This window comes from Cyanistes caeruleus, chromosome 3 (genome assembly GCF_971803275.1).
Source record: "Cyanistes caeruleus chromosome 3, bCyaCae1.hap1.1, whole genome shotgun sequence".
NCBI classification, from domain to species: Eukaryota; Metazoa; Chordata; class Aves; order Passeriformes; family Paridae; genus Cyanistes; species Cyanistes caeruleus.
In genome coordinates, this window is record NC_141703.1 from 51,028,417 (window position 1) to 51,051,343 (window position 22,927).

At 34.4% G+C, this 22,927-nt stretch overlaps 1 protein-coding gene across 8 annotated transcripts in view; it reads left to right on the forward strand.

Annotated features, from left to right (window-relative positions):
- Positions 1–22,927, forward strand: part of DACH1 (dachshund family transcription factor 1) — a 353,868-nt gene that overhangs the window by 234,754 nt on the left and 96,187 nt on the right. For 2 of the 8 annotated variants that reach the window (XM_086881091.1, XM_086881089.1), the window contains exons 4-7: positions 639–794; positions 1,332–1,504; positions 14,607–14,742; positions 16,991–17,128. In XM_086881091.1, the coding sequence (XP_086737217.1) occupies positions 639–794; positions 1,332–1,504; positions 14,607–14,742; positions 16,991–17,128 (603 nt within the window). The remainder of the gene's footprint in view (positions 1–638; positions 795–1,331; positions 1,505–14,606; positions 14,743–16,990; positions 17,129–22,927) is intronic. The other 6 variants (XM_086881093.1, XM_086881090.1, XM_086881094.1 and 3 more) reach the window with 3 other exon arrangements.

The window sequence follows — 22,927 nt, forward strand, 5'->3', positions numbered from 1 at the left end:
CTTCTTTGCTGTTATTCTGTTCCACTATCAGAAGACTGCAAGAATCAATGTAATCCCTTACATTTTTATAAATAATATAAAATAAAAATTGAATATACAAAATAGAATCATCAGCCAAGCACATACATATGCATGCATGTTGGTGCCCTCAATAAATTAATGTTTTAATTACTTCAAAGAACGTTTATTTATTCACAAATACAGGACACAATATAACTGTAGTTTAAATTTTAATTGGCATAACAGGACATTTTTTGTTAGACATTTTGCAGGCAAAAATATTCTCTCACATATTAATAAGTGCTGTATATAGTTTTATATTCTAAGTATGAGGAAAGTGTATGTGCAATATACACAAAACACAGACTTCATGTGAATGAGCATGACTTTAATACTTTAGAGTGCTTGTGTACTACCTCTTAACTTTAAAAAGTTATTCTTACATATCTTTTTTAGTGGGTGGAAAAAAGCCCTAACTAACCCTGAAGACCTTCCCCCAGCTCACATATTAAAAAAAGAAAATTAAAAATAAATTGCCAGTCACAAAAAAGGTTAGAATGCTGGCCTTGCTTCCAAATTCAGAAACTGAAAATTTGGAATCTTCATTCATCCAAATAATATATATTCATTCCCCACAGGCAGCAGTGATGGTTCTTGGGATAAAGAAAAACTTCAGTGTCCCCCCACCCAAGGATCACAGGCCTCTGTTAACCACCCCAACTTGCCTGGACAGCATAATGTTCCAGTTAGCCATCCACTCAACCCTCTTCAACAGAACCACCTCCTGCCAAATGGTATGGGTTGACATCTTTCAGCACTAACATCAGCAATTTTTAGTTCCTGTCTTTTTTTTTGTGTTTATATAAATAGGCAACGAAAAAAATCAAGGATGTGCGGAATACTGGAATACTTCCTTTAAAGAATTAAGCAGGGGAAGTGGAGACAGTAAAGAACAAATACATATGCAATAAAATTGATACTTAAAATAACTGCTAACCTGTGCATCAGTGGCAAAATGATGCATTGCTAAGGCACCTTACAACAGATATCAAAAACTGTGATAAATAGCCATTACTTAGCAATGATATCATACATTACACAGATATGAACAAACTAAGAGGTCTAATAGCCTCTCCTTGTGGCGAGAAACCCTCCATGGTTGCTAGTGATTGACCCCATCTCCCAGAAGAAAACTGACATAGAGCTGCTTTTTCCTGCAGTGTGAACCATCTTGTCACCTGTCACTTGAATATTGTCCATCAGGAGAAAAAAGAGGACAGTGCTTAAGAAAAGATGCATAAACCTATTTCCCTATTTTTTCCCCCCAACAGGGTTGGAACTTCCTTTTATGATGATGCCCCACCCACTGATTCCCGTGAGCCTACCTCCAGCCTCTGTCACGATGGCGATGAGCCAGATGAACCACCTCAGCACCATCGCCAACATGGCAGCAGCAGCACAAGTGCAGAGCCCTCCATCCAGGGTGGAGACATCTGTTATTAAGGTAACTGTACGGCAAGCCAAAGTGAACCAAACCAAAAGGCACCAAATTGTATTCCACTCCCAAACACTGTAAATGTTGTAAAGGTGTATAGGTGTCAAATGTTCTAAGGTAAGTCATAAAGTCAAGAAATACAAGAAAACTCAGTGTGGTGACTCTGAGAGCGCAACAGGCTCCCGGAGGCCACCGTTACCTTCTCAGTTTCCCTCCGTCTCTCTAAATCAGTATTAAAGCAACACTCAAATTGAAGCATTTTCACACATAGATTTGTGATTTCTCATATTTCATAGTCTGTAATCTAATGTTCCATGAGATAGCATGGAAAAAATTACTCTTAAATTATAAGGGATTGTCCTTGCAACTTCAAAATCTAAGCACTTGAACTGAAATACTCTAATTTACCTGAAGAAGGCTGAAAGGTTTGATACTTCACCTGTGCAGAAACTAAGTCTGGCAAATCCCAGAACAAATTGGAATGAAGTAGCATGGAACAGTCCCAGTAATCTGCAGGCCAGAACTGTAGTATTATAGGGATATCTCATAAATATCTGACAACCGAACTTGTCTACCAGTTTTAGCTTTTGTTTGTGGCCTTTAATTAAATTAATCTGGTTATAGATGCTTTTATCAGAGGCATGGAGTCTTTTCTTCCTCTTACTGAAGGTGATCTGTTTTCATTTTAAAGGCATTTAATTTTTAAAGGTGCTTCCCTATTACCATTAGATAATTATGACAATCTTCATTTAGGTATCTACATTTTGCCTCTTATCCTTCTTTAGTTCTAATAAATGAAAAAGAGAAAGTACACAAACTTTTGTTCTCTTTTCTAATGTATCTTAGAAACAGACAAGCAAAAGCAACTTTATGTGGGGACTATGTTGGAAATCTGTCCATTCCCGCAATTCTTTGGACCAAAATTAGATAAACATAGAATCTCTTGGACCTTCAAATCAGGAGTTACAGAAGTTTTGAAGATCATGGTGATTTCAGTGAAGAGGTCTGACTTTATTAAGACAATCAACATGCTGGTGCACCTTTCTTTAACCTAACAAGCACAGAACTGCTAAGAACTGTTAAATTAAAAGTCAACAAATCTATGTTTTTATTGACCTGGAAAAATATGATCTGATGGCCTAATTTAGTCACCTACATTTCCAAATGTAGGGTTTTCTTTGGAGGCCTTTGTTGGCATCCCTTTCTCAACTTTGTTGACATGAGGAGCTAAGATATGGGTTTGAGAAGAATTGTTTATTTAGGTGGTATGCCAAAAAGACTAGATCCCACCCACCCTAAGACTAGATCCATCTTAGCCATCTCTTGAGGATATAAGCAGTCTGCTGCTGACTAACTACATGGTGATTTTTGCAACTTTATTTTTCTATTTTTACTTGATTTAGTAATAGTTACATGATACTAATGTTCTCTGGAACACATGTGGTGCTTTATTTCATTCTAAATTTATTTTCTTAATTGGAACAGTAGCCACTGGTACTTCAGGGGTACCTAAAAATGAAGATTGAGATGGAGTACATGCTAAATTACACCTGATGTATTAATAACTGTACCAAAACAAGAAAACTTTGTTTTCACTATTTTCATGCTATTTTCTCTCCTTTCATTTTCTATGAGCTATTTGATTTTATATGTAAGAGTATAAAATTCGACCTTCATGAGTATTGGTAACCTTCTGTTTCTAAACTTTACCAAGCTTAATTCTAGCTTGTAAAGCTGATTTACAAGTTAGATGTAGCTATTAAAATTGCCTAAGTTATCATGGCCTACATTTAAATATGTCGTCTATAGGAGCATATTCCAGTGTGACTGCTGTCTTTGTCTCCAGTTACCACAATCAGGTACATTTGAGCACAACACATCTCATAGGTCATGTAAAAATGGTTTTCTTTTATGGAAAGCAGGTCCTGCTCTGTTGACAAATCTATCCCTGTTATGGGAACATTGCTGGACCCGGGAAGCACTTAACTGAGAAGTACTTTTGGCTCATGTGATCTTAACCTGTCTAGATTTAAAGCTATTGGACTCTGAAAGGGACACACTGTCATCATATAACTGTGTATATTATTATAACTGTGGCCAGTCCCATACCAGAAGATTTTCCTTATCCTGGAGGTCCTTTACTTCTTAACAAGTTATTTTTGTAACTCATCTATTTTTCTTTAGCAGAGATAGATTCTTTATAACCTCAGTGAAGACCTTGAAAGTACATAGCAATTTAGGCTTTCTGAAACATTCTATCAGCACGTTGTAATTGGAAAAACATCATATCTTTCCAAAAGCTTGCTTATTTAAGCATTTGTTTGTATTAATAATCGACAGTATGTATCAATGTCATTTTTGAAAATTCAGCTCTCATATTCATGCTAATTAAATATTCATTGTAGCTGCCAACTTTTGCATAACTCCTGGCATAACATCCTGTGCAAGTTATTTGACAAACCAGTTTTCATGTTCCCATCTGGTTTGCACATAACCATAATATAAAAATATGTGGATTTCAATGAAATGTTTTTAAATGATCAGATTAACCCAAGTTCTCTTTAGAAAAAATGTGCACATATGAGGATGAAATACACATTTCTTTTGAAGTTTGCACTAACAAGTTAAGGATTTTGGGTCCTTTATGTAGAACATGACATTACCCAAGTGCTGGCCTGACTTTTTCAGTCAAGGCCTGTGATATATTGCTCACAATTAATTTCTACTGTAGGTGAATCCATAAACACAAGTTTTAATTTGTCACTCAAAACTCACTTCTAAATATAAGATCTTGCCGCACATAGTTGTTTCAACAGTATTATAAGGACTAAAGAAGTTACTGTTTACTACTCATTCCTTCATCCCCCTTGTGGTACAACATATGTCTAGATTTATGTCCTCTGTTATTAGCTATTGTAGATGGATATGGTCATGTGGATAGAGGTAGCACAACCAAGTAATTATGTTCCTATTTTTTTAATACCAAACAGGATTGAAACATAAACCCCAGAAACTTAAAAGCATGAGGTCATTGTTAGGGGATTTTCTTCCTATGAGGATGGGCATAATGTCACTGGCAATTTACCTGTTCTTCTCTAGGCTTAGTCAGAGGCTGTGATTTTAATGTCCACTGAATTATATACACTGAGTAGTTGAGCAGGAAATTGTAATCAGCATACTTCTTGAACCTTGTGCTGCCAATGTAATGTTTATAAATAATAACTTATACTACAATCAAAATAAATATCTTCAAGAATAAATCTAAGTGAGGTCAAACCTCCTTTTACTTTATTTTTACAAAAATGGATAAATAGTGCAGTTGCTCTCTTTCATGAAACTGTTTGTTATTAGAATTACAGCTTCCAGTTTTTTACTCCTATTATTTTCAGACATCTTGGGTTTTTTTCCATTATGGTTTATATGAAATAAAATTATTTCTTAACAATAAATATATAAAACTAATATATTTTTCATTATGGACTCATTTTTTAAGCCTAATTTTACTGAAGTTTTTTTTCTTTAGTATCAATGTTTCCACAAATTGAAAAGTTTTTGAATTACTTATCTCAGCATTTGTAGTTGTAACCTGAAATGACAGCATAGATTTGAAATTAGAGTACAGCATGTGTGCTCGTGTAAACTCTGCTTGAAAGTTAGAAGGCCTGTGAGAAATTTCAATTCTGAAAAGTAAATCAATTTCTAAATCAAATCAAAACCATATCTAATTAAGTAACAAAGAACAAAATTAAGTCTTAGAAAATCAGTCTTCAGATTATGAACAACCAGGTTCATTGGATAGAAGAATTGCCTTTGTGAACAGTGCCACAGTAGATGACTTGCTGACCTTTCCTTCCAATTCACTGACTTCACAGCTAGTGCTGTTATCTTTAAACTCACAAAGCTTCAAATGCCTTTCTATTACTGGGCAATATTTCATTTCTTCATGATAAGAAGTTGGAATAAGGCTGAGATCATGTACTAACTAAACATTTTATCCTGCTGTATTCAGGAGATGAGACAAAGACAAAATTACAAGGGAAGCCTTACAAAGCAACACCTTAGATTTGGCAGTGAACTCTGAGCCCTAAAATCTTCAGAATTATATTTCAGAAGAGTGTTGTGCCCTTTCGAACATGAGATGAACATTAGATGTCTTTTTGTAATGGAATGTTTAGATATATGAGTTGGATGAATAAGAGGAGAGCAACAACAAGCAGGGACAGCAGATTGTGACAACAATGAATTGCAGTGAGTGTGACAGCTGTGACCTGGGGATGCTTTAGACATGAAGTGGCTTTCATCACCTGCCTGGGGTTTCAAAGGCTCAGCTTGTTAGCAGTTTCACTACATCAATTTTTTTCACTCAGCAGAAAGATATATGAAAATATAAAGGACATACCTTATATTAATAGCAGCTTGAAATTACATTGTAAAAGTTAGAACAGAGCAGTAGCATGCCAGAATCAAAAATTGTAATTTATAAATATGTGACTAATACTTACAGAAAGAATAAAGAATGAAACAGAAGAAACCAATACCTCCAGCTGAAAAAGTGGAGACAGCAGTGGCAGAGCAGTATTCCACTGTGTAATGAATGTATTAGACAAAAATTTGCTAATTCCCTCACATATATCTAACAGCATTGGTTGTGTTACACTATTTTATACCTTCTTTTAAATTTATAGATAGATATATTCCCATGATCCAATAGCAGAAATTTGCTGTTAACTTTCTTAACAAAGGTAGCTGCTGACAGATTTTATTTTTTAGAATAACTCTGTTTATAGGACTATTCTGACATGAAACTTTATTTTGGCATTCACTTGTTCCCTTTTCATTGGCAATAGTGTATTCCTGTTGGTGTAATTTAATGTTCATATATTTTGGGTTTTTTTGTCTATAATAGATGAACTCAGTTGGTCAGAGCCTGGTGCTAATAACATCCAGGTCATGGGTTCATTATCCATATGGGTGATTCACTCAAGACTCGGACTTGATGGTCCTGCTGGGTCCCTTCCAACTGAGACTCATGTGTTTCTGTGATTGTTTCCCAAAAAGTCCAAATAATAGCCAAAGAGAAGAAATACATCACTGCCATACAGAAATGGCTGAATAGATTACATTTTAATGTCTCATGTTAGACTGGTGGTGAGCAAGTCCAGAGAACATACCTAAGAGGAAGCACTCTGAGAGGAAAAAGGACAAGTTCACTGAATCTTGAATCCTGTGTTGAAGGCAAAACTTCTCTATGGACACTTCTGTGCCTTACAGGAAAAATACTATGCAGACAGTGGCATCATTCCTGTGAAGCTGGATATGCTATATGTGTTTACAGACAGGGAATGAGAACAAAATTGATTGTATTCCAAATTGGCAGAAAAAACCTTTTTGTGTGCCTGAAAAACACCTGACTTTTCAGATAACCTACTATTTTTAGAGACATTAGTGCATTGTGTATTCAAAATAGAAATTTTAACATTGCTTCAAAGTGCTTTTCTTGAATGTGTAAAAGTGCAAGAAAATGGAAGCTACCTTAATTTCCTCTTTATCTGATACATGAAGTATGATGGAGATTTCTTCTTTATGTAAGGAAAAATTTGATTTAGAGCATTTAAATAATAAAATGTAATTGGTCTACAATAAATATTTTAGAATAAAAATAGGACTATTAGCTTCTAAAACAACTGCTTTTACATGTTAAGAAACCAAACATGAAAATTGGAATATACCTATAAATTTTTAAGTATAATGTAAATCAAATAACAATTTTATCCTGGCTGCAGAAAATATGATATCTAATTTGTAGGAACTTGAGCATAACAGAAAAAATTCCCACATTAGAATAACTTGTATATATATGCACACTTCTTTTTATTTTTTCATTTAGAATGAGTAGATCTTAGGTCAAAGTATAGTTGACCTTCTTTATTATGGCTTAACCGTCTTTATATTAGAGGACACTGTGTTCCGCCTCGTTAATTAGTTCTATCTATATGATTAATATTATTTGTTTTAGCTTTTAATACAGATTTTATATAATGACCTTAGAAGCTGCTAACTAAATATGGTAGGCTGTAACTTGGAATCATGTCCTTTTTTTTAATAATATGTGATCCTATTATTTCTTTTATCATGCATGCTTCTGAGGTGCAGTTTGAAGCTGATAGCAGCCATATGCTCGTATGAATTAACTTGTGGCATGTAAAATAGTTATCTACACATGACACAGAGGAGGTAGTACAAACTTTATGTTTGGAAATTTTCATGTTCACGTGTGTAACAGGGAACTATGTATGTAGTGTGAGATTAACTTGTTGCAAAATGACCATGGGGCCAGGTACAGGGGATGGGATTAATTTCACTGACTTCTTGGGCATAATGCATTGGCTCTGTTTGAGATAGCTACTTTAGTTAAACTATCTTTAGTGAGGTGAGTTGTACTTTGGAAACATAAATGTATGCATGACAAATAAGCCTAGGGTGACTATCTGTGATGCAGACATTTTTAGTATGGACAATGACATCTAGTCAGATGAATTCTTGGTCTTTGGCTGGCTGTGTGGTTTGGATTTACATTGAGGAGTGAATTCCTAGTGATGCTTCTCAAGCTTACTCTTCAAGTAAGGCTAGATTTTCAGAAGAGGAGGAAAAAAGCCTTAAAAAAATCAGAAAGTATGTCCAGCTTGCCAATAAGGAGTTACTAATTCGATTTGATATGAACAGAGTTTCTTGCATGTCTGTTTATTTGCATGTTCCATGGGGTTTTTTGTATACTTTGGAAGGATATTTTGTTTGTTAGATCAAATATTCATTGTGAAAACCAAGCTCTTTCTTCTGTGGACAGAGATTGACTTTGATTGTCTGTTTTCTTGCTTGTTTTTAATCCCTGTAATGGCCCAATCCATTGACACCCACTTCCTGACTAGATCACTGCACTTTATGTACTGCTCATGATTTCAAACTATTAGATCTCTTGTGCAAGTACTGTTAAAGGATTACTTGGAAGTCTCCTGTTTGGCTTCCTGTCAGTTATCTCCTGCTGTAGTAATTTCATGTAGAAAATAGGATACTAAAAATTAAGCAAATTCAGTATTATTGTCAGTTGATCTCTCTGTTCATTTTATGCTTTCAGTTGTCAGTATTGTGATGGGAGCAGCAAAGTAGGTACAGTGAAAAACTGCAGAAGTAAAAAGTATAGTAGAAATCAAATTAACTTCAATTGGTCCAAGAGGTAAATAAGTTCAAGGTATTCACAAAGAGAGAAGCCATCTTATGTAAATATCATGGATTCTTTTCTTCATAAGAAAGATGTCCAAGATTTAAAATAATAGAGCAATTAATGCTAGTACAAAACACTTGAACTCCTGAATTTTGATTTGGATTAGAAGTGGATCTGTGAAAACAAGATGAGAAATATGTCATGTGCATCAGTGTGAAGTTAGCAAGATCTTTAGCAACCAGTGATAAGGAAATAGAAATAAAATTTTATAGCATTCAGTCAGTCAAATTACACACTAATAGAAGTGACTAAGGAAGTTAGGAAATAACTATTAGTCCAGTTAATTTTGCAATTCCTAGGTCTAAATGTTCATTTAGAATGTCATACTGTCTTTGAGTGAAGCGGAATGAAAAAGTAAAACTGTAAAAATAAAATATTCTGTTTGCAGAAGATAAAAAAGATACTCAAGTAACTAATTTCTTACACTTATTCAGCTAAAGCAATGTCAAATTAAATGTGACATTTTACAATAAAGTTATTCCTGGAATACATCTCACACAGGTTCAAAATAAGTCAGTGAGAAACTGAAGAAAGAAATCTGTGTTTTGATCACTTTTAAAAGCAATTTTTATAATTCTACCACCAAAAAGGCTTGGAAGACAGGTGTCTTCCCACAAAGGTTGGAAATAATATAAACTACTCCTTGTTACCACGATCTCCAATAGGTGAGGGCAGGTTCTTGTTAATAGATTCCTTGGGGCAGATTAGAGTGAAATTACACTGAATTATCCATGCTTGTAAATATACACATGTAGGGTTTATTTTAGGATAATTTGGTTGAAATGGGGAGCACATATGTAGCCATTTTAATTATTATTATCTGTAGCAATACAGCAATATAAAAGCATAAAAATACCTCTTAAAAAAAAAGGAAAATAATAGAAAGATATCACCACCCACTGGCATCACAACAAGACTTGATTGTTGCAATTTTAGTGTCTGTTGGCTGAAGCGATTGTGGCTATCTTGATCTGTCAGGAACAGGAAAAACCCACAAAACACCGAAGTTCCACAGTCATATATGCTCAGGTTCTGGTGGGAATGCCCAGGTTCCTCTCCTGAGGTGGGGAGTTTTCAAACTGAATGGTGTAAGGCTGTGGATCACAGGACACTTCAGGAGTCTTTTATGATCCATTGCACCTCCCAAGATACCACAGCTGCCTCCCCCATCAGCACAGTTGGGTCAATTATGGCCCATCAGAAGGGGTGAATACCTTCAGACAATGTGTGAATGTCCCAGTACTTTCCCAGAGGGGAGTTTTCATGCCTGAGCCATTGTGAAAAGGGCATAGACATGATAGAAAGCAGCTGCTGCTGCTGCTGCTGCAGCTATTATTATTATTATTATTGTTGTTGTTGTTGTTGTTATCATTATAGTTATCATTATTGTTAGCATTATCTCGACTGTATGAAACAGTTTGTGTCATTTATACTTTCCCTAGGATAAAGTTAGGCTGTTCAGGGACACTGGATGCCCCATACCTGGCAGTGTTCAAGGCCAGGCTGAATGGGGCTCTAAGCAACTTGCTCTAGTGGTCAGTTCACCTGCCTGTGGCAGGTTGAAACTAGATGGCCTTTAAACATCTCTTCCAACCTAAACAATTACCTGAAATTACCTAAATTACCTAAACTATGGAAAGTATGACCTTGAAAATAAATTACTTTATCCTCTGCACTTCAATGACTTAAAGCACAAACATCTTTGAAGGAGTTTGTTCAATACTGAAGAAGATCAAGACAACTAAATAGTTGAAAAAATCATATACCTCTAGAGCAAGACTTAATTGCATGTCTAGAGCTCATTCCATGTCTAAAATTAAAGGATGACTAAACCAAAGAGATGAGTCTTATGGCAAAGTAAACTAGAAGATAGTAGACAGCTGAGATTAAATACTTGTAGGATAGAAATAGGCAGGAGGTGAAGACTGCTTGCAAATCTGGTTTGGTTATTGGAAGAACATGTATTCAAACTTTGTCAGAAATGGTCAAGAATTTTGTTACTAATGAATAAGAATGTCAAAGAATAAAGAATATTTGTGGGAAAACTGAGGTGTTGACAATCTAGAAGATACCACGTACTTTTCTGTCTTCTTAGGAGCAGAAAGATTATTCCTACATATATTACCTGAAATGTCTTCAATAATGATACAACAGTTAAACTTCACCAGCTTTGTGTTTTGATATATTTTGAGGAAGGCTTTTGGTAATGAAGCAATTTTCAAACAGTGAAAACATGCTGCTGAAGTAGAAATAAAATAGGCAAAAAAAGAAAATAATATTGTATAACTAACTTTGTGAACAGGTAAGAGGAAAAAAAAATGATATAGAGAAAAAAGTAATTCTGGCCTCTTGAATACCATTACTAATGTATTAAAATAATTATTTTAAAAAAAGTTACTTAAAAGTAACATTCAGAGTAAGACTTTATAGTATTTGCCTATTTGAGAAATTTAGAAAAAAGTTGATAAATACATAAAGATTCTCTTGTTTTACTTGAAGAAAAACCAAGACAGTGTGATTTTGTGAATGTTATGTAATATTCTGGAACAAAACTGGAGTGATTTCAATTCTAGAGATGACATCAATCTCATGTGTTAAAATCTCTGATATTGAAATCTTTTACCTGTTTTTTACAGCATAAAATAAAATACCCAGTGTCACAGGAAAAAGACTGTTATTTATGAAATGGGCTTGACATTGAGGGTGTGCAACTTGTCAGTGGAGTAGGAGTACAAGAAAGGGTGTTAGAGTTCCCTTAGAGTGAAAATTTCTTTGTGGTAGGAACATTTTTGGAGGAGGTAAATATCATATTCGTAAATGCTTAGGATTCATGATTTGGATCAAATTGTAAAGAGTGCCAAGATAAGGAATGCTTCAAATTTGGCCCCTGAGAGTTTGTTGTCCACTGCTTAGTAAAGCCTCTGGTTCTGATACATGAGAGTCTTAACAATTCTGAAATGTTGGTCAACCATATGCTAAATTGCTGCATATTACCTAAATTTTTCACACTACTTTTTACCTGTAAGTATCTGTAGAAAGAAATAGGAAAGCAAAAAATGGAGGAAAAAAATAGTAAGAGGTTATAGACCAGATTCTCCAGAAACATCTGCCTCTGGGAGTAGGCAAGTTTTAGAAAAAATATTGGGTGGTGGGCAGAATCCTAAGTGATTTGCTGCCAGGATTATAAGTCAGTAAATTCTATTTCTTTGCTGTTTCAGGTAGAGTAACTTGTACAAAAGTGACATGCTGTAGAAGTGAAAAAATAGCTCTGATCTACATTATTTAATGAACACAATTTTGAATATTTCCTTTTTTGAAAAATTTTAAATAGAGTCTAAAGTTGAGTTAATATTTTGCCACAAACCAAATTAATGTTTTTTGCACAAAAATCTCTGTTAAGGAAAACATATTGATATTCCAGCACAGTTAGTTTATTACTATGACTTTTTTAGAGCAACAAAGTATTTCAATTTATTATTAGTAGCATTGCCATTTATTATTGCAGTGAATTTGTTAAACACAAAACATTGCTATAGACCAGATTGCTGATTGTGGAATTATGAAGCAAAGATATAAAAAAAAAAATAGTTAAGGTACTAAATTGCTTTATTTTGCATTTCTGTACAGTTCAATCCCATGTTTTATTGGAGTTAAAGGGTATTTTACAAATTAATTGATAAAGCCAAGATATATAGTTTTCTCATGGATTTTGTCTATGTCATATTATATGAGAATAAAACTCATTATCTGTTTTGTTTGTACAGTAATTATATTTCGTTGTCCTGTGCATTCCTTTTGCTCGCTCCATCTCATAATACATGCTGTAAAAGCACACATAAATAAATAGGATAAACAAATTAAGCTGTTTAAATAAATTAATTTACTCTGCAGCTCTCTATTCAAATCTTATATGCTCACTGGATTTCATTTTAATGAAACCCTTCTAAGAACAATACATTGTATGCCAAACAGTGAAATTATATTTTAAATGAATGATTAAATATACCGTGTTCTAATTTATATCAAATCTGTACACTGTGCATGCTTAAATCCTCCTAAATCTAAAGAAATAAATCTTCTGCATTCTGAAAACATCTGCATTATAATCCTCCTCTTGAATACCCAGTTCATGGGCATATAAACACAATCAAAGTCATAATAAGCCTAGAGCTATGATGCAGTTAAGCTATCCTCATCAATGTTTTTGACTTAAAAACCTAAGACTATTAAAGTGGAATCTACTTAAATGTCTTGAAATGTTGTTCTAAAAAATCTCCTCCCACTCTATCAATATGCCCATTGAATCCCTTTGCAATCAGAATCTCAAGTTCAGCAGATGCTTTTTAATGAAACTTATGTGGAACAAATCTATTGATTACTATAGTTGGGGATATTGCAAAATTTCTTAGGAATGTATTCAGAGAAATAAATATTTATCTAGTGACTGTCCATAATAACATAATGATTGCTCCAAAAGGACTTTTCTGTGTGAGGAATGTACTGTTTTTTTCAAGAAGATTAATTTGCAACAGCAGGTTTTATTTTGTGTTATTAAACACGTACTAATTGTAATGTTTCGTTACCAAAAGCTTTTAGTGAGTTGAATGTGTGCAGTTGTTTGTTGATTGGTGGTTTAGGCTCATTGTTTTTTTCATAGTAAGTTAGGTTTTCAGTTATCAAAAGGAAAAAAACAAGCCAGAAACCACTCTAGTTTAACATCTTCAATCCTTCCAATAGATTTCCCTTATAGGATTTATTTATTTTTATCCCTATTTGCTCAAAACAACCTCACTCTCACATATTTTAGCAATGAGTCTTGAGAACATTCAGCAGTAAAAAGGAAACTGCAGGGAAAGACAGCGAATTTTCTAGAAAGAACTATTCTGCACTTATCTCCCTTTGATTATTGTTACTGTTGGACTTCTGGGTAAATATCAGATATATCTATCTGCTACATACTAGCAATACTCCCATAGCAGATGTGCAGTTCAAACTGTCACAGTCCTCGCATTCTGTTTTTCAAAACCAAGTTTTGGAGTGTGTCATAGCTTCTCTTGTCTACCCTGCCAGGCTTTCCCTGGATAGAAAAACATGAATGGTGGTTTTCCCCATTTTGAAGTGACATGGCCACATTCATCCAAAAAGTGTGAATCATTCCAAGTTTGTGTTCCATGGTAAAAATAGACATTTCGATTTTCATAAGTCATGTTACTGGTACAGGTACAGTAAGGAGGTTATAGTTTCTTTATGATCCTTTACAGTTCCATAAGATCTCATTGCTCAAGAATCCTCTTTGAAATTAAGATGTGGAGTAAAAGTCAACGTGATAACTGAGATAAAACAGTAGTACCTGGTCTTTATTTACAGAAATACATAATTCCTCATCCTGTAAGGCTGACATCTGTATGCCAAAATGTATACTTCCAATTCAACTGCATGATGATATGAGTAAAGAAAATGAAAAATAAAACAAAACAAAACCACAAAAAACAACAATAACAAAAAAACCCCAACCAAACAACCAAAAACCAAACAGAAACCAAAATAAAAACCCCAAAGCAGAACAAACCTCTTCTTTTTTAAGTAGTCCAGAAGGCAGTAAAAAGCCTAATAGGGTGAGCTGTGCTCATATTGCATGCTTAAATGTAAGGTCTAGTGTCCTTAAGTTTCCAAGTTTCTTTTGAGAATTCTCTGCAAACCCTGGAAACCTCAAAAGGGGAATGAATAGGTTGTCATTTGGAAGGGAGATCCAGTTTGGGGAAGTGATGTTTGGAAACAAGAGGCTCGGTTTAACTTTGCCGTTTTTTCTCAATGACTTTTTGTGTGGACTAGGAACGTGTTCCAGACAGCCCTTCTCCTGCTCCTTCTCTTGAAGAGGGCCGAAGACCTGGCAGCCATCCGTCCTCTCATCGAAGCAGCAGCGTGTCCAGCTCGCCTGCACGGACCGAGAGCTCTTCAGACAGAATCCGTAGGTCCCATTCTTCTCCTTCTCACCACTTTAAACTTGATTAGGTGCAGCTTGTTTTTCTAATCAAAATTCCCTCGCCTTAAATAGATCTCATATGTATCATGTTCAGAAGTTCAGCTGCAATAACTATCTCCCAACATTATGTTCCCCAGTTTACAGTATCATAATATCTGATGCTACATTAACAGGTAGTGATATAAACTGCCATCATGTCATATTAAACATAAAGATATGAGCAATGAAATACAGAATTGCAGGCAAGAAGCAATTTGCTAGATTAGTTTTAGAACTGAACATATAGTGTAAACATTTTTAAAAGAAATTGAATTTTATTTAATCTGGTTACTCTGGTTTGATTTCTAAATTGAATTTGACTGCATAAGCAATATTTTACATGGTAGAATTGCTTGGTAAAGAGAAGAATTGGGTTAAATAAATTAAAAATGTGCATAGTTTAGAAAATTTTAAATATAAAATTTTGTAATGGTGAGAAATATGATAGAAAGAATATTATCACCTCATAGCTCCCAGGGGACAGAGTGAAATTAAACTGTGGTGTCCCAGAGTGATGCCATTTTTATCACAGTTCCATATACAGAATACGGCAAAGACTGAATTCTGTGATATTCCAGTGCAGCAATGGAAACTAAGGTTCTAAATGCATACTATTTTATTGATATGTACTTAAATTCATATTACACTTGTCCATTCCCTTTAATACTGCTGTGTTGCAGGTCTTTGTGCATTTCAATCATCCTTCCACAGTGGAATTTGTCAGTAGGTGAAATGGGAGGGTTTGGCACACACGCAGAGGGCCATGAAGGAGCTGTATGAAATAGGTGGCCGTATTGATTAGATGCAACACGTGTCCTTTAGGCTGCTTCTCTTCAGGCTCTCGTCAGATGCAGGAAGCTGACTCTTCATTGACCTTCAGATGAGAGATCTTTCATTAGTGTGTGATGAAAAATGACTTACCAAAGAAAAGAAATGAGGCCTGACTATGACAAGCTGAAAATTCTGTTTTCTTATCACTTGGACAATTCAGAGAGCAGATTAAATTGGCATCCCATATACTGTGACCTATCTATTTCCCCAGGCTTGACCCACAAGCCTTTCATTATATTTCCTTTCCATTGTCCAGTTGAGGAGGGGGAGTGATGAAGTGGCTTAGGAGGGCACGTAATTTCCAGCCAAGATCAACCCACTGCAGGCTTCATAAGTGAAGTTCTGAAAGAAACCCTCAGAAATGTAGATTTAAATGTTTTTTCTTAATTGATTGAATAGTATATTTGTTTACAACTAATGAAGACCTTTTCCACTGTTCTCTTAAAAAAACCCCAAAAAACGAACAAAACAAACCCCAAAAATCTAAATCAAGAGATATTTATTGTTTTTGCTGAGGAATTACCCTTTTTTAACAAAAAAGAAATTGTACTGTTCAGCTTACTTTATAATTTACAGAGAGGAGTGGGACCTTTGCAAATTTTTTCCTTCCATGTGAACATACATAACAGAGTTCCTTAAGCGGTGGATCACTTCAGTAACTTATTTATTTATAATATAATTATTTTCGGACCTATCTGATTTGTTGACATCACACCTGATTCTTAAGTACATCGTTTGTGGTGCCAGCCAGGTTAAGATGACTACTACAGGAATATGGGTTCCATATTTTTTTAAAAAAATAAAATACTAAAAATGTCATAAATCTCTTGAAAATACAATTTTTTCAGGATTAAAGCATAGAAATATAAACTACTTGAGTTTCTGAAGTGTGTTTGAGACTCATTGTTGGAAAGAGCTTTCCAACCTGTCTGATGAGCAAATAAACAATCCTACTGTTGCACAGAATATATGGAAAAGCGGTCTATATCATCTGAAAGGCCACAATGCTTCATTTAAGGAAGCTATTAGGGTCTGCATATTGAAAATATTGGTACTCAAGAATTTTTGTACAATGAACTAAAAATTTAACAGTTTTTATTAAATAAGCAAGAACATACTTGCAACTTTATCCAACTTTAAATATTTCCAACATTATCCAAAGTTACTGAACTTTCTTTTTAAAATTGATTGTTTTAAACTAGAAGTAACAGGAAGAAACTTTTCCTCTATGTGGATCCTGATAGCACTAATTAAATAACTTAATGATTGTTAGCAGTCTTGTATAATTAGGAGGAAAACTATGTAAAATAAGTAAAAAAGAGTATTGTTAATATGATTTCTTTCTGCCTGTGCTTGTGTCTAGCAGCTGTCCATCAGAATGGGCTATCTATGAACCAGATGCTGATGGGTTTGTCACCTAATGTCCTGCCTGGACCTAAGGAGGGTGATCTGGCTGGTCATGATGTGGGACATGAGACAAAAAGAATACACATTGAGAAAGGTAATATGAATATTATAATTCTACTTCTTCAGTGTAAAACAACTGTTGTCTTGGTAGCTAATTATTATACTTGCGATTTTTAATTTTTTAATTGGGATTTTTGTTTTGTTGATTTATTTTATTTCACTTTCACAAACCAAATTGTAACAGGATGTTAACTTTCTTTAGAGTTCTATTTTGTAATCTCCAAGATTAATGAATATATGTATATATGACGGAGAAATTTCATAAATATTGCAAAGTAGGATGAGTGAAAAACTGTTTTACATTATTATTACGATTCTGACCCTTCTGCAAGACTGTTTAGGTATTAAGTTTCTGTCTCCGTCCAGTTGACTTTAATGACCTACTTCCCAGAGGGACTGAGCACCATGAAAATTAGTCCATGTGTGCAAAAAGTAAAAAGGCTAATACCAAGCCATTAAATTAGGGAATTGCATAAAATGAGGCTGGTAGACATTATATAATGGGATTTAAATTTAATTGAGTATACGACCAAAGTGTTTGATCTAGGTGAATAGTCCACATGCACTTATGCTGATTATGACACCATTTCATCTCTGCTGGTATTCAAAGTCAAGTTCCTGTTCAGGGCTCTTACAGGGGATTTTGGTGGTATGGTGGTGGAATTTTGAAAGGTGCATTTTACGTTTTATTTGCTTAATATATTTTAAATCTTATAGCCTGGAAACATTTTGTTTAAAGAGAAGCTTAAAATGCAATGCATGATTTGAAAAAAAAAAATTTTAAGCTTATCAGAAAAATCAGTTCTTAGAGCACAACAAGAGAAAATTTAGTAAAAGGTATAATAACCAGACATTGAAACAGAGCTGAAGAAACTGCTGTTGCTACGAAGATTTCATAATAAGACATTTTGTGACAATTTTAATAGCTATAAGATGATACCTCCTCTGTCTTGTGTTTAAACACTGAGATATGAAAAAGAATTAAAACCTGGACAATTCTATTCTGGACAGGTGGTGTTTTTAATAAGATTACCAGAAAAATTAATGAAAACAACATTTCTTTTATATAAACCATTTAGTTTGGTTCATTGCACACACAACCTGTTTTTGCTTACACTATGCCCTCACCCAGCCTGTGCAAATTGTATCCCTGCTGTGAAGTATGATATGATCAAATAGGTTTGTTTTGAATTTCCATAAATGATTTTATTTCAGCCTTTGAAGTTACTTGTTTAACTGTAATCCAACTGGAAAGTTCTGCAAAGAGAAGTACATATTAAGAATGGCAACTACTTTTGCATGTCATTCAGGTTTTTTTTAAGTTTTTTTTTTAAAATTATGATATCCTAAATGTATTTTGCCAGGTTTTGCAAGATCTGTTCTCAGTAAAACTGCTGAGAATTCTCTTTTTTGCCTCAGTCCTTGTTTAGGTCAAACCTACTTTTTCTTTTTCTTTTTTTTTTTATTCTTTTTCCTCTGCTCTGTTCCAGCCTACTGAATTAATGGTAAATATTCATGGGCTATCTAGATTGATAGGGGTTACTAAATTAAAAATTGTTTTCTGTCATGACTACATTTATCATGTCTCTCATATCAATCTTGTACCTTTAGTACTAATCCAATCTGTATTAAAACAAGTGATTTGACTTACAGATATTTGTGGAGATAGTAATTATCTAGTTTTGTCACTGTGAGCTTGCAATCAGGTTTTGAAACTGTTTTACCCCTGCAAATCAGTCAGACTGTGACCATATTTAAAAATGCAAACGCACACATGTAGGTGGTGGCACTTTTATTGTTGAAACTCCATCACCTTCATCAAAGGAAGGGAGGGAGGAAGGAAAAGGAAAGGAATCAAAAGTTCTAAGTAAGTATCATGAAACATTTAAAAATGGATGGTTTTTTTAACCAATCAAATTAATTTCATTGGTAGAAATTTACTAGCTGCAACTAAAATGTCTTTTAATCGAACCCGGGAACCTAGAAAATCCTACGTAAAAAAGTAATAAAGAAGAACCTGTCTTTTCTCTTCTTGTCTCCTCTTCCATTAAAAAAAATGAAAAGATGAAAAAAATCTCTGAAGTGATCTGAGATCAGGGAAAATTTATTTACAGCCAATATAGAATTTTAAGAGGTAACAAAGTTGTAACAGAGCCAACTGATCAACATACTTTGGTATTGTATTTGTATACAAATTCTGAATGTGAGAGGAGTGAATCATTTATTCGACCTGATCTATGAGCTGGATACAGGAGAGAAAATCCATTTACCTGTTAGAAACAGTACAAAGGAGCTAATTTACCCAGTCCACGCAACATGGTGTAATATGATTAGAAACACTTCATTGGCATTGGCAGACTGAATAAGTCTTTCAAAGATCATATGTATTTCTATTCAAAATTCAGCAAGAATTAATATTAATAGCAAAAATTAGTTTATTTTATTAGAGTGGTTTAAGCTACCAGTAAAGCTCTTGTGCAGTTTTGTGATTTTTTTTTTTGATTTGTTTGGTATTTGATTTTTTGTTTGCTTGGGGTTTTGATTGTTTTTGTTTTCGTGGATTTTTTTGTTTATTTTTTTTTCCTTTAGACTGTCTTAAAAATCTACTTTCAGGTTCTGGTATGAGGAATTTTGAGTGACCTTACCTTCCATGAAGTCCAGTTATTATTATGACACCAACAATCAAATGAGGTTCTGTGGATCTGTCTGTTAAAACTAGAAAGTTCACGTCAGGCTCTGGGTCATTATTTGTTGCAGGAAAACTGGAGGAGTTGTTGCCAATGGCCATGTGTAAAACATGGATCTTAGGGTCATTTTACAGCTGCTTCATCCATGTGTGCAGCTTTGCTGCATCCTAGCTTCAGGTTGTGTCAAGACCCAATGTACACATCTGAAGTTCCACTCATTCCCTGAGTTCCCTAAGAAGGAAACTTAGGTTTGATATGGGTATGTTGTGGTCCAGCTGAGTTCCCAGTCTGGACTAGGAAGGACTGCAGGAGATACTGCAGAGCACTTGAGCCTCACAGTTCATACATTACTCAAGATGTCATCATCTGTATCACACTAAGTGAATTACCCTAGATTTTCAAAGGATTTTTGCTTTTTAGAAGATAACAGCTTTTTAAATTTTACTGAAAGCAGGCTGTAGAAATGCAAATGGTCCTGGGGAAAATGAGGTAAGTTCAAGTACACAGTGTCAGTTCAAGTGCTTGACAGCCAAAATCAAGTATCTGATTTTGTAATCTGTAATTATGGATTATGTGATGGTGGACATTGGGTTTATTAGGTCAGATTCAACAAGGAGGACTTATGTGAAATATGGGAGTCATATTAGTAAAGATCCATTCAGTTTTCTATGTCAAGAGACTTTAAGTCTTTTCCAGTTTCTGTGGCACAAAGTTTGCACTAGATAGTCCCTCAGTTTTGATGAGGTATATTTCATCACTTTCCCTGTGCAGCTTACATGTGATATCCTGCAGGCCTCCCAGTCCAAAGCTGTGAGAAGCAGATTTTTGGTGTATTTTATGGAGCTGGATACCTGTTCAGTATTATCTGCTAAGCATGGAAATAGCCTAGGAAAGAGGAACTAACAGAGAGCATAAAGACTAGACTGATGAATCCTGATCCTCTTTTTGCTCATTGATCTGAAGTGTTTCAAAAAAAGAAAGTTCAAAATAACCATTGGCTTAAAAGTCACATACACCCTCCTTGGAGATGTGGAGCCTAATTCTCTCCAGGCAAAAGAAAGAATTGAACTTGTGACATATTTACTGAGCAGTATCCTTAGTCACTGTGGTTTTTGTAAAAGTATTTTAACATCCCTTTACCCTTACAACCTGGACTCAGGTGGTTTTGGGTCTGCAAGGTATTATTTATAGCTCAGTCCTACTGACAGTATTTCTGTACTTACTAGCTCCAGGTAGCTGCATACAATTTTTTGGGGTGATGTTGGAGGCAGTGGCTGCTCATACCATCATCACCACTGGTTGCTTTAACACCAAATTTAGATGCTTAAGTGTTTTATTGGATCTGGCCTTAGGGCATCAGATTAGAATTTTCTGTCTTTATCAATTTATATTTTTTTAGCTAGACACCAACAGCAAATGAAGCCTGAATGTCATGCTTATATTTTCAATTGAATATGTTATTTGAGGTGTGGGAAGGACACTCTCTTGCTGAAAATATGAATGCTGTTTTCTATAGCAAAATATAAAATATTCACCATGTTCACAAAAGTTAAAGCATTTCTTTCAGAAGAGATTTAAACTATGATATTAATGAAAATTCCACAAGTAATTTTCAGATAATCAACAGTAACTGCTTCTTGACAGCAGCAGTTAAGGCATAACTTTATCAAATCCACATATTAAAAAGTCCCAATTTTTTCTTTCTTTTTATTTTATGTACCCCTCTAGAGGCAAGATCAGTCTTAGACCTTTGGCTAATATCTTATAAAAGAGAATCATAAAATTTCAAAGTATCCTCAGTAAAAAATGGAAAATAATTTAAATATTCTGAAGTTAGAATTGGATTTTCTTGTTAACATTCATGCATCAAAAAGGAAACTAATGATAAGTATGTCATCCTATATAGCTATTCATTCTGGATGATCAGCAGTAAATCTTCTTAAAATGTATGCACAATGTAAATATAACATGCTTATTCACCTTGACAAATATAGAAATACATATGAATATGTTTCTATAAATATGAAAGACTCAAAGGAAGTTTTAGCATCAACAAAATTCTCTTCAACCTGAGCTGTTCTCTAGCAAAGTCAGCAAACAAGTGATCCAGACCTTTGGTTAAATTGTGTTTCTGCTCTGTTAGGATTTTAGCTAGTTCTCTGAGAAAGCCCTTTTTTAAGGAGAGTACTTAGCAGCTGATGTAGAGAGTAATGTTCATTGGCAGTTCTGCTGCCCAGCTGCTTGTGTAAACACATTTTATCTGTTCATTTTTGTATGGATACATACACACAGAGAGATACTTATACAATGTACTTATTTTACTGAATATTGCATTTTAATGTAACAAGAAAACTATTAGTATACCTTGATGGGTTTCTACATGCCAATACACTTACAGTTAACACATCTTAAATCTACATTCTCATTTCACATTCTAAATCTTTTCTATTAAATCTTAATAGATTAGTTTTTAAATCCTTAAGATACTGAGTTCACGCTTTCTACATCATCTAGGACTTCTCAAACTCTTAAAAATAGTAGTCAAATTTGTAACCTATGATAGATAATAAAGATCTGCTGAATTAAAAGTTTGATAAAGCCAGTATCACTTTCTACAGTTTGGTTGTTGGTGTATCTTTTCACTCAGCCTGAGAGGCTCAGGAATTTTAACAGTACCTTAAAAGCTATTACAGTTAATGGATTATAAAGGTGAAAAATAAAATTGGAAGTTTTTTCTTAATGTGTTGTTTTTTGCTAAGTAGCTGGAAAACATCTATTTTTGTTACATAGAAAATATAGAAGCCTTTCATATTATTGAGCAGGATATGAATAGTGCGTGTAGGCAGGATGGAGTGCAGAGGTAGTATAAACTTCTGAAAGCTTTTTCTTCAGTGCAGATAACTGGATAAAATTATTTCTATAGACCCTCACCAAATCACCCTCCAATGACATACCTCTGCAGACCTGTTTGCTACTAGGGGCTTTTATTCTTCTGGGGTAGTAGTAGTTTTGGCACATTTTATGAGAGATTTACTGTGCAGTTTTCACTCGATGGATATGTGCACATCGGTTCCGAAATATTCCCGGCTAACTAGGCTCAATGCAGCCCAATTGTTCATGTGCAGACTGCCTATTGTATATTTACA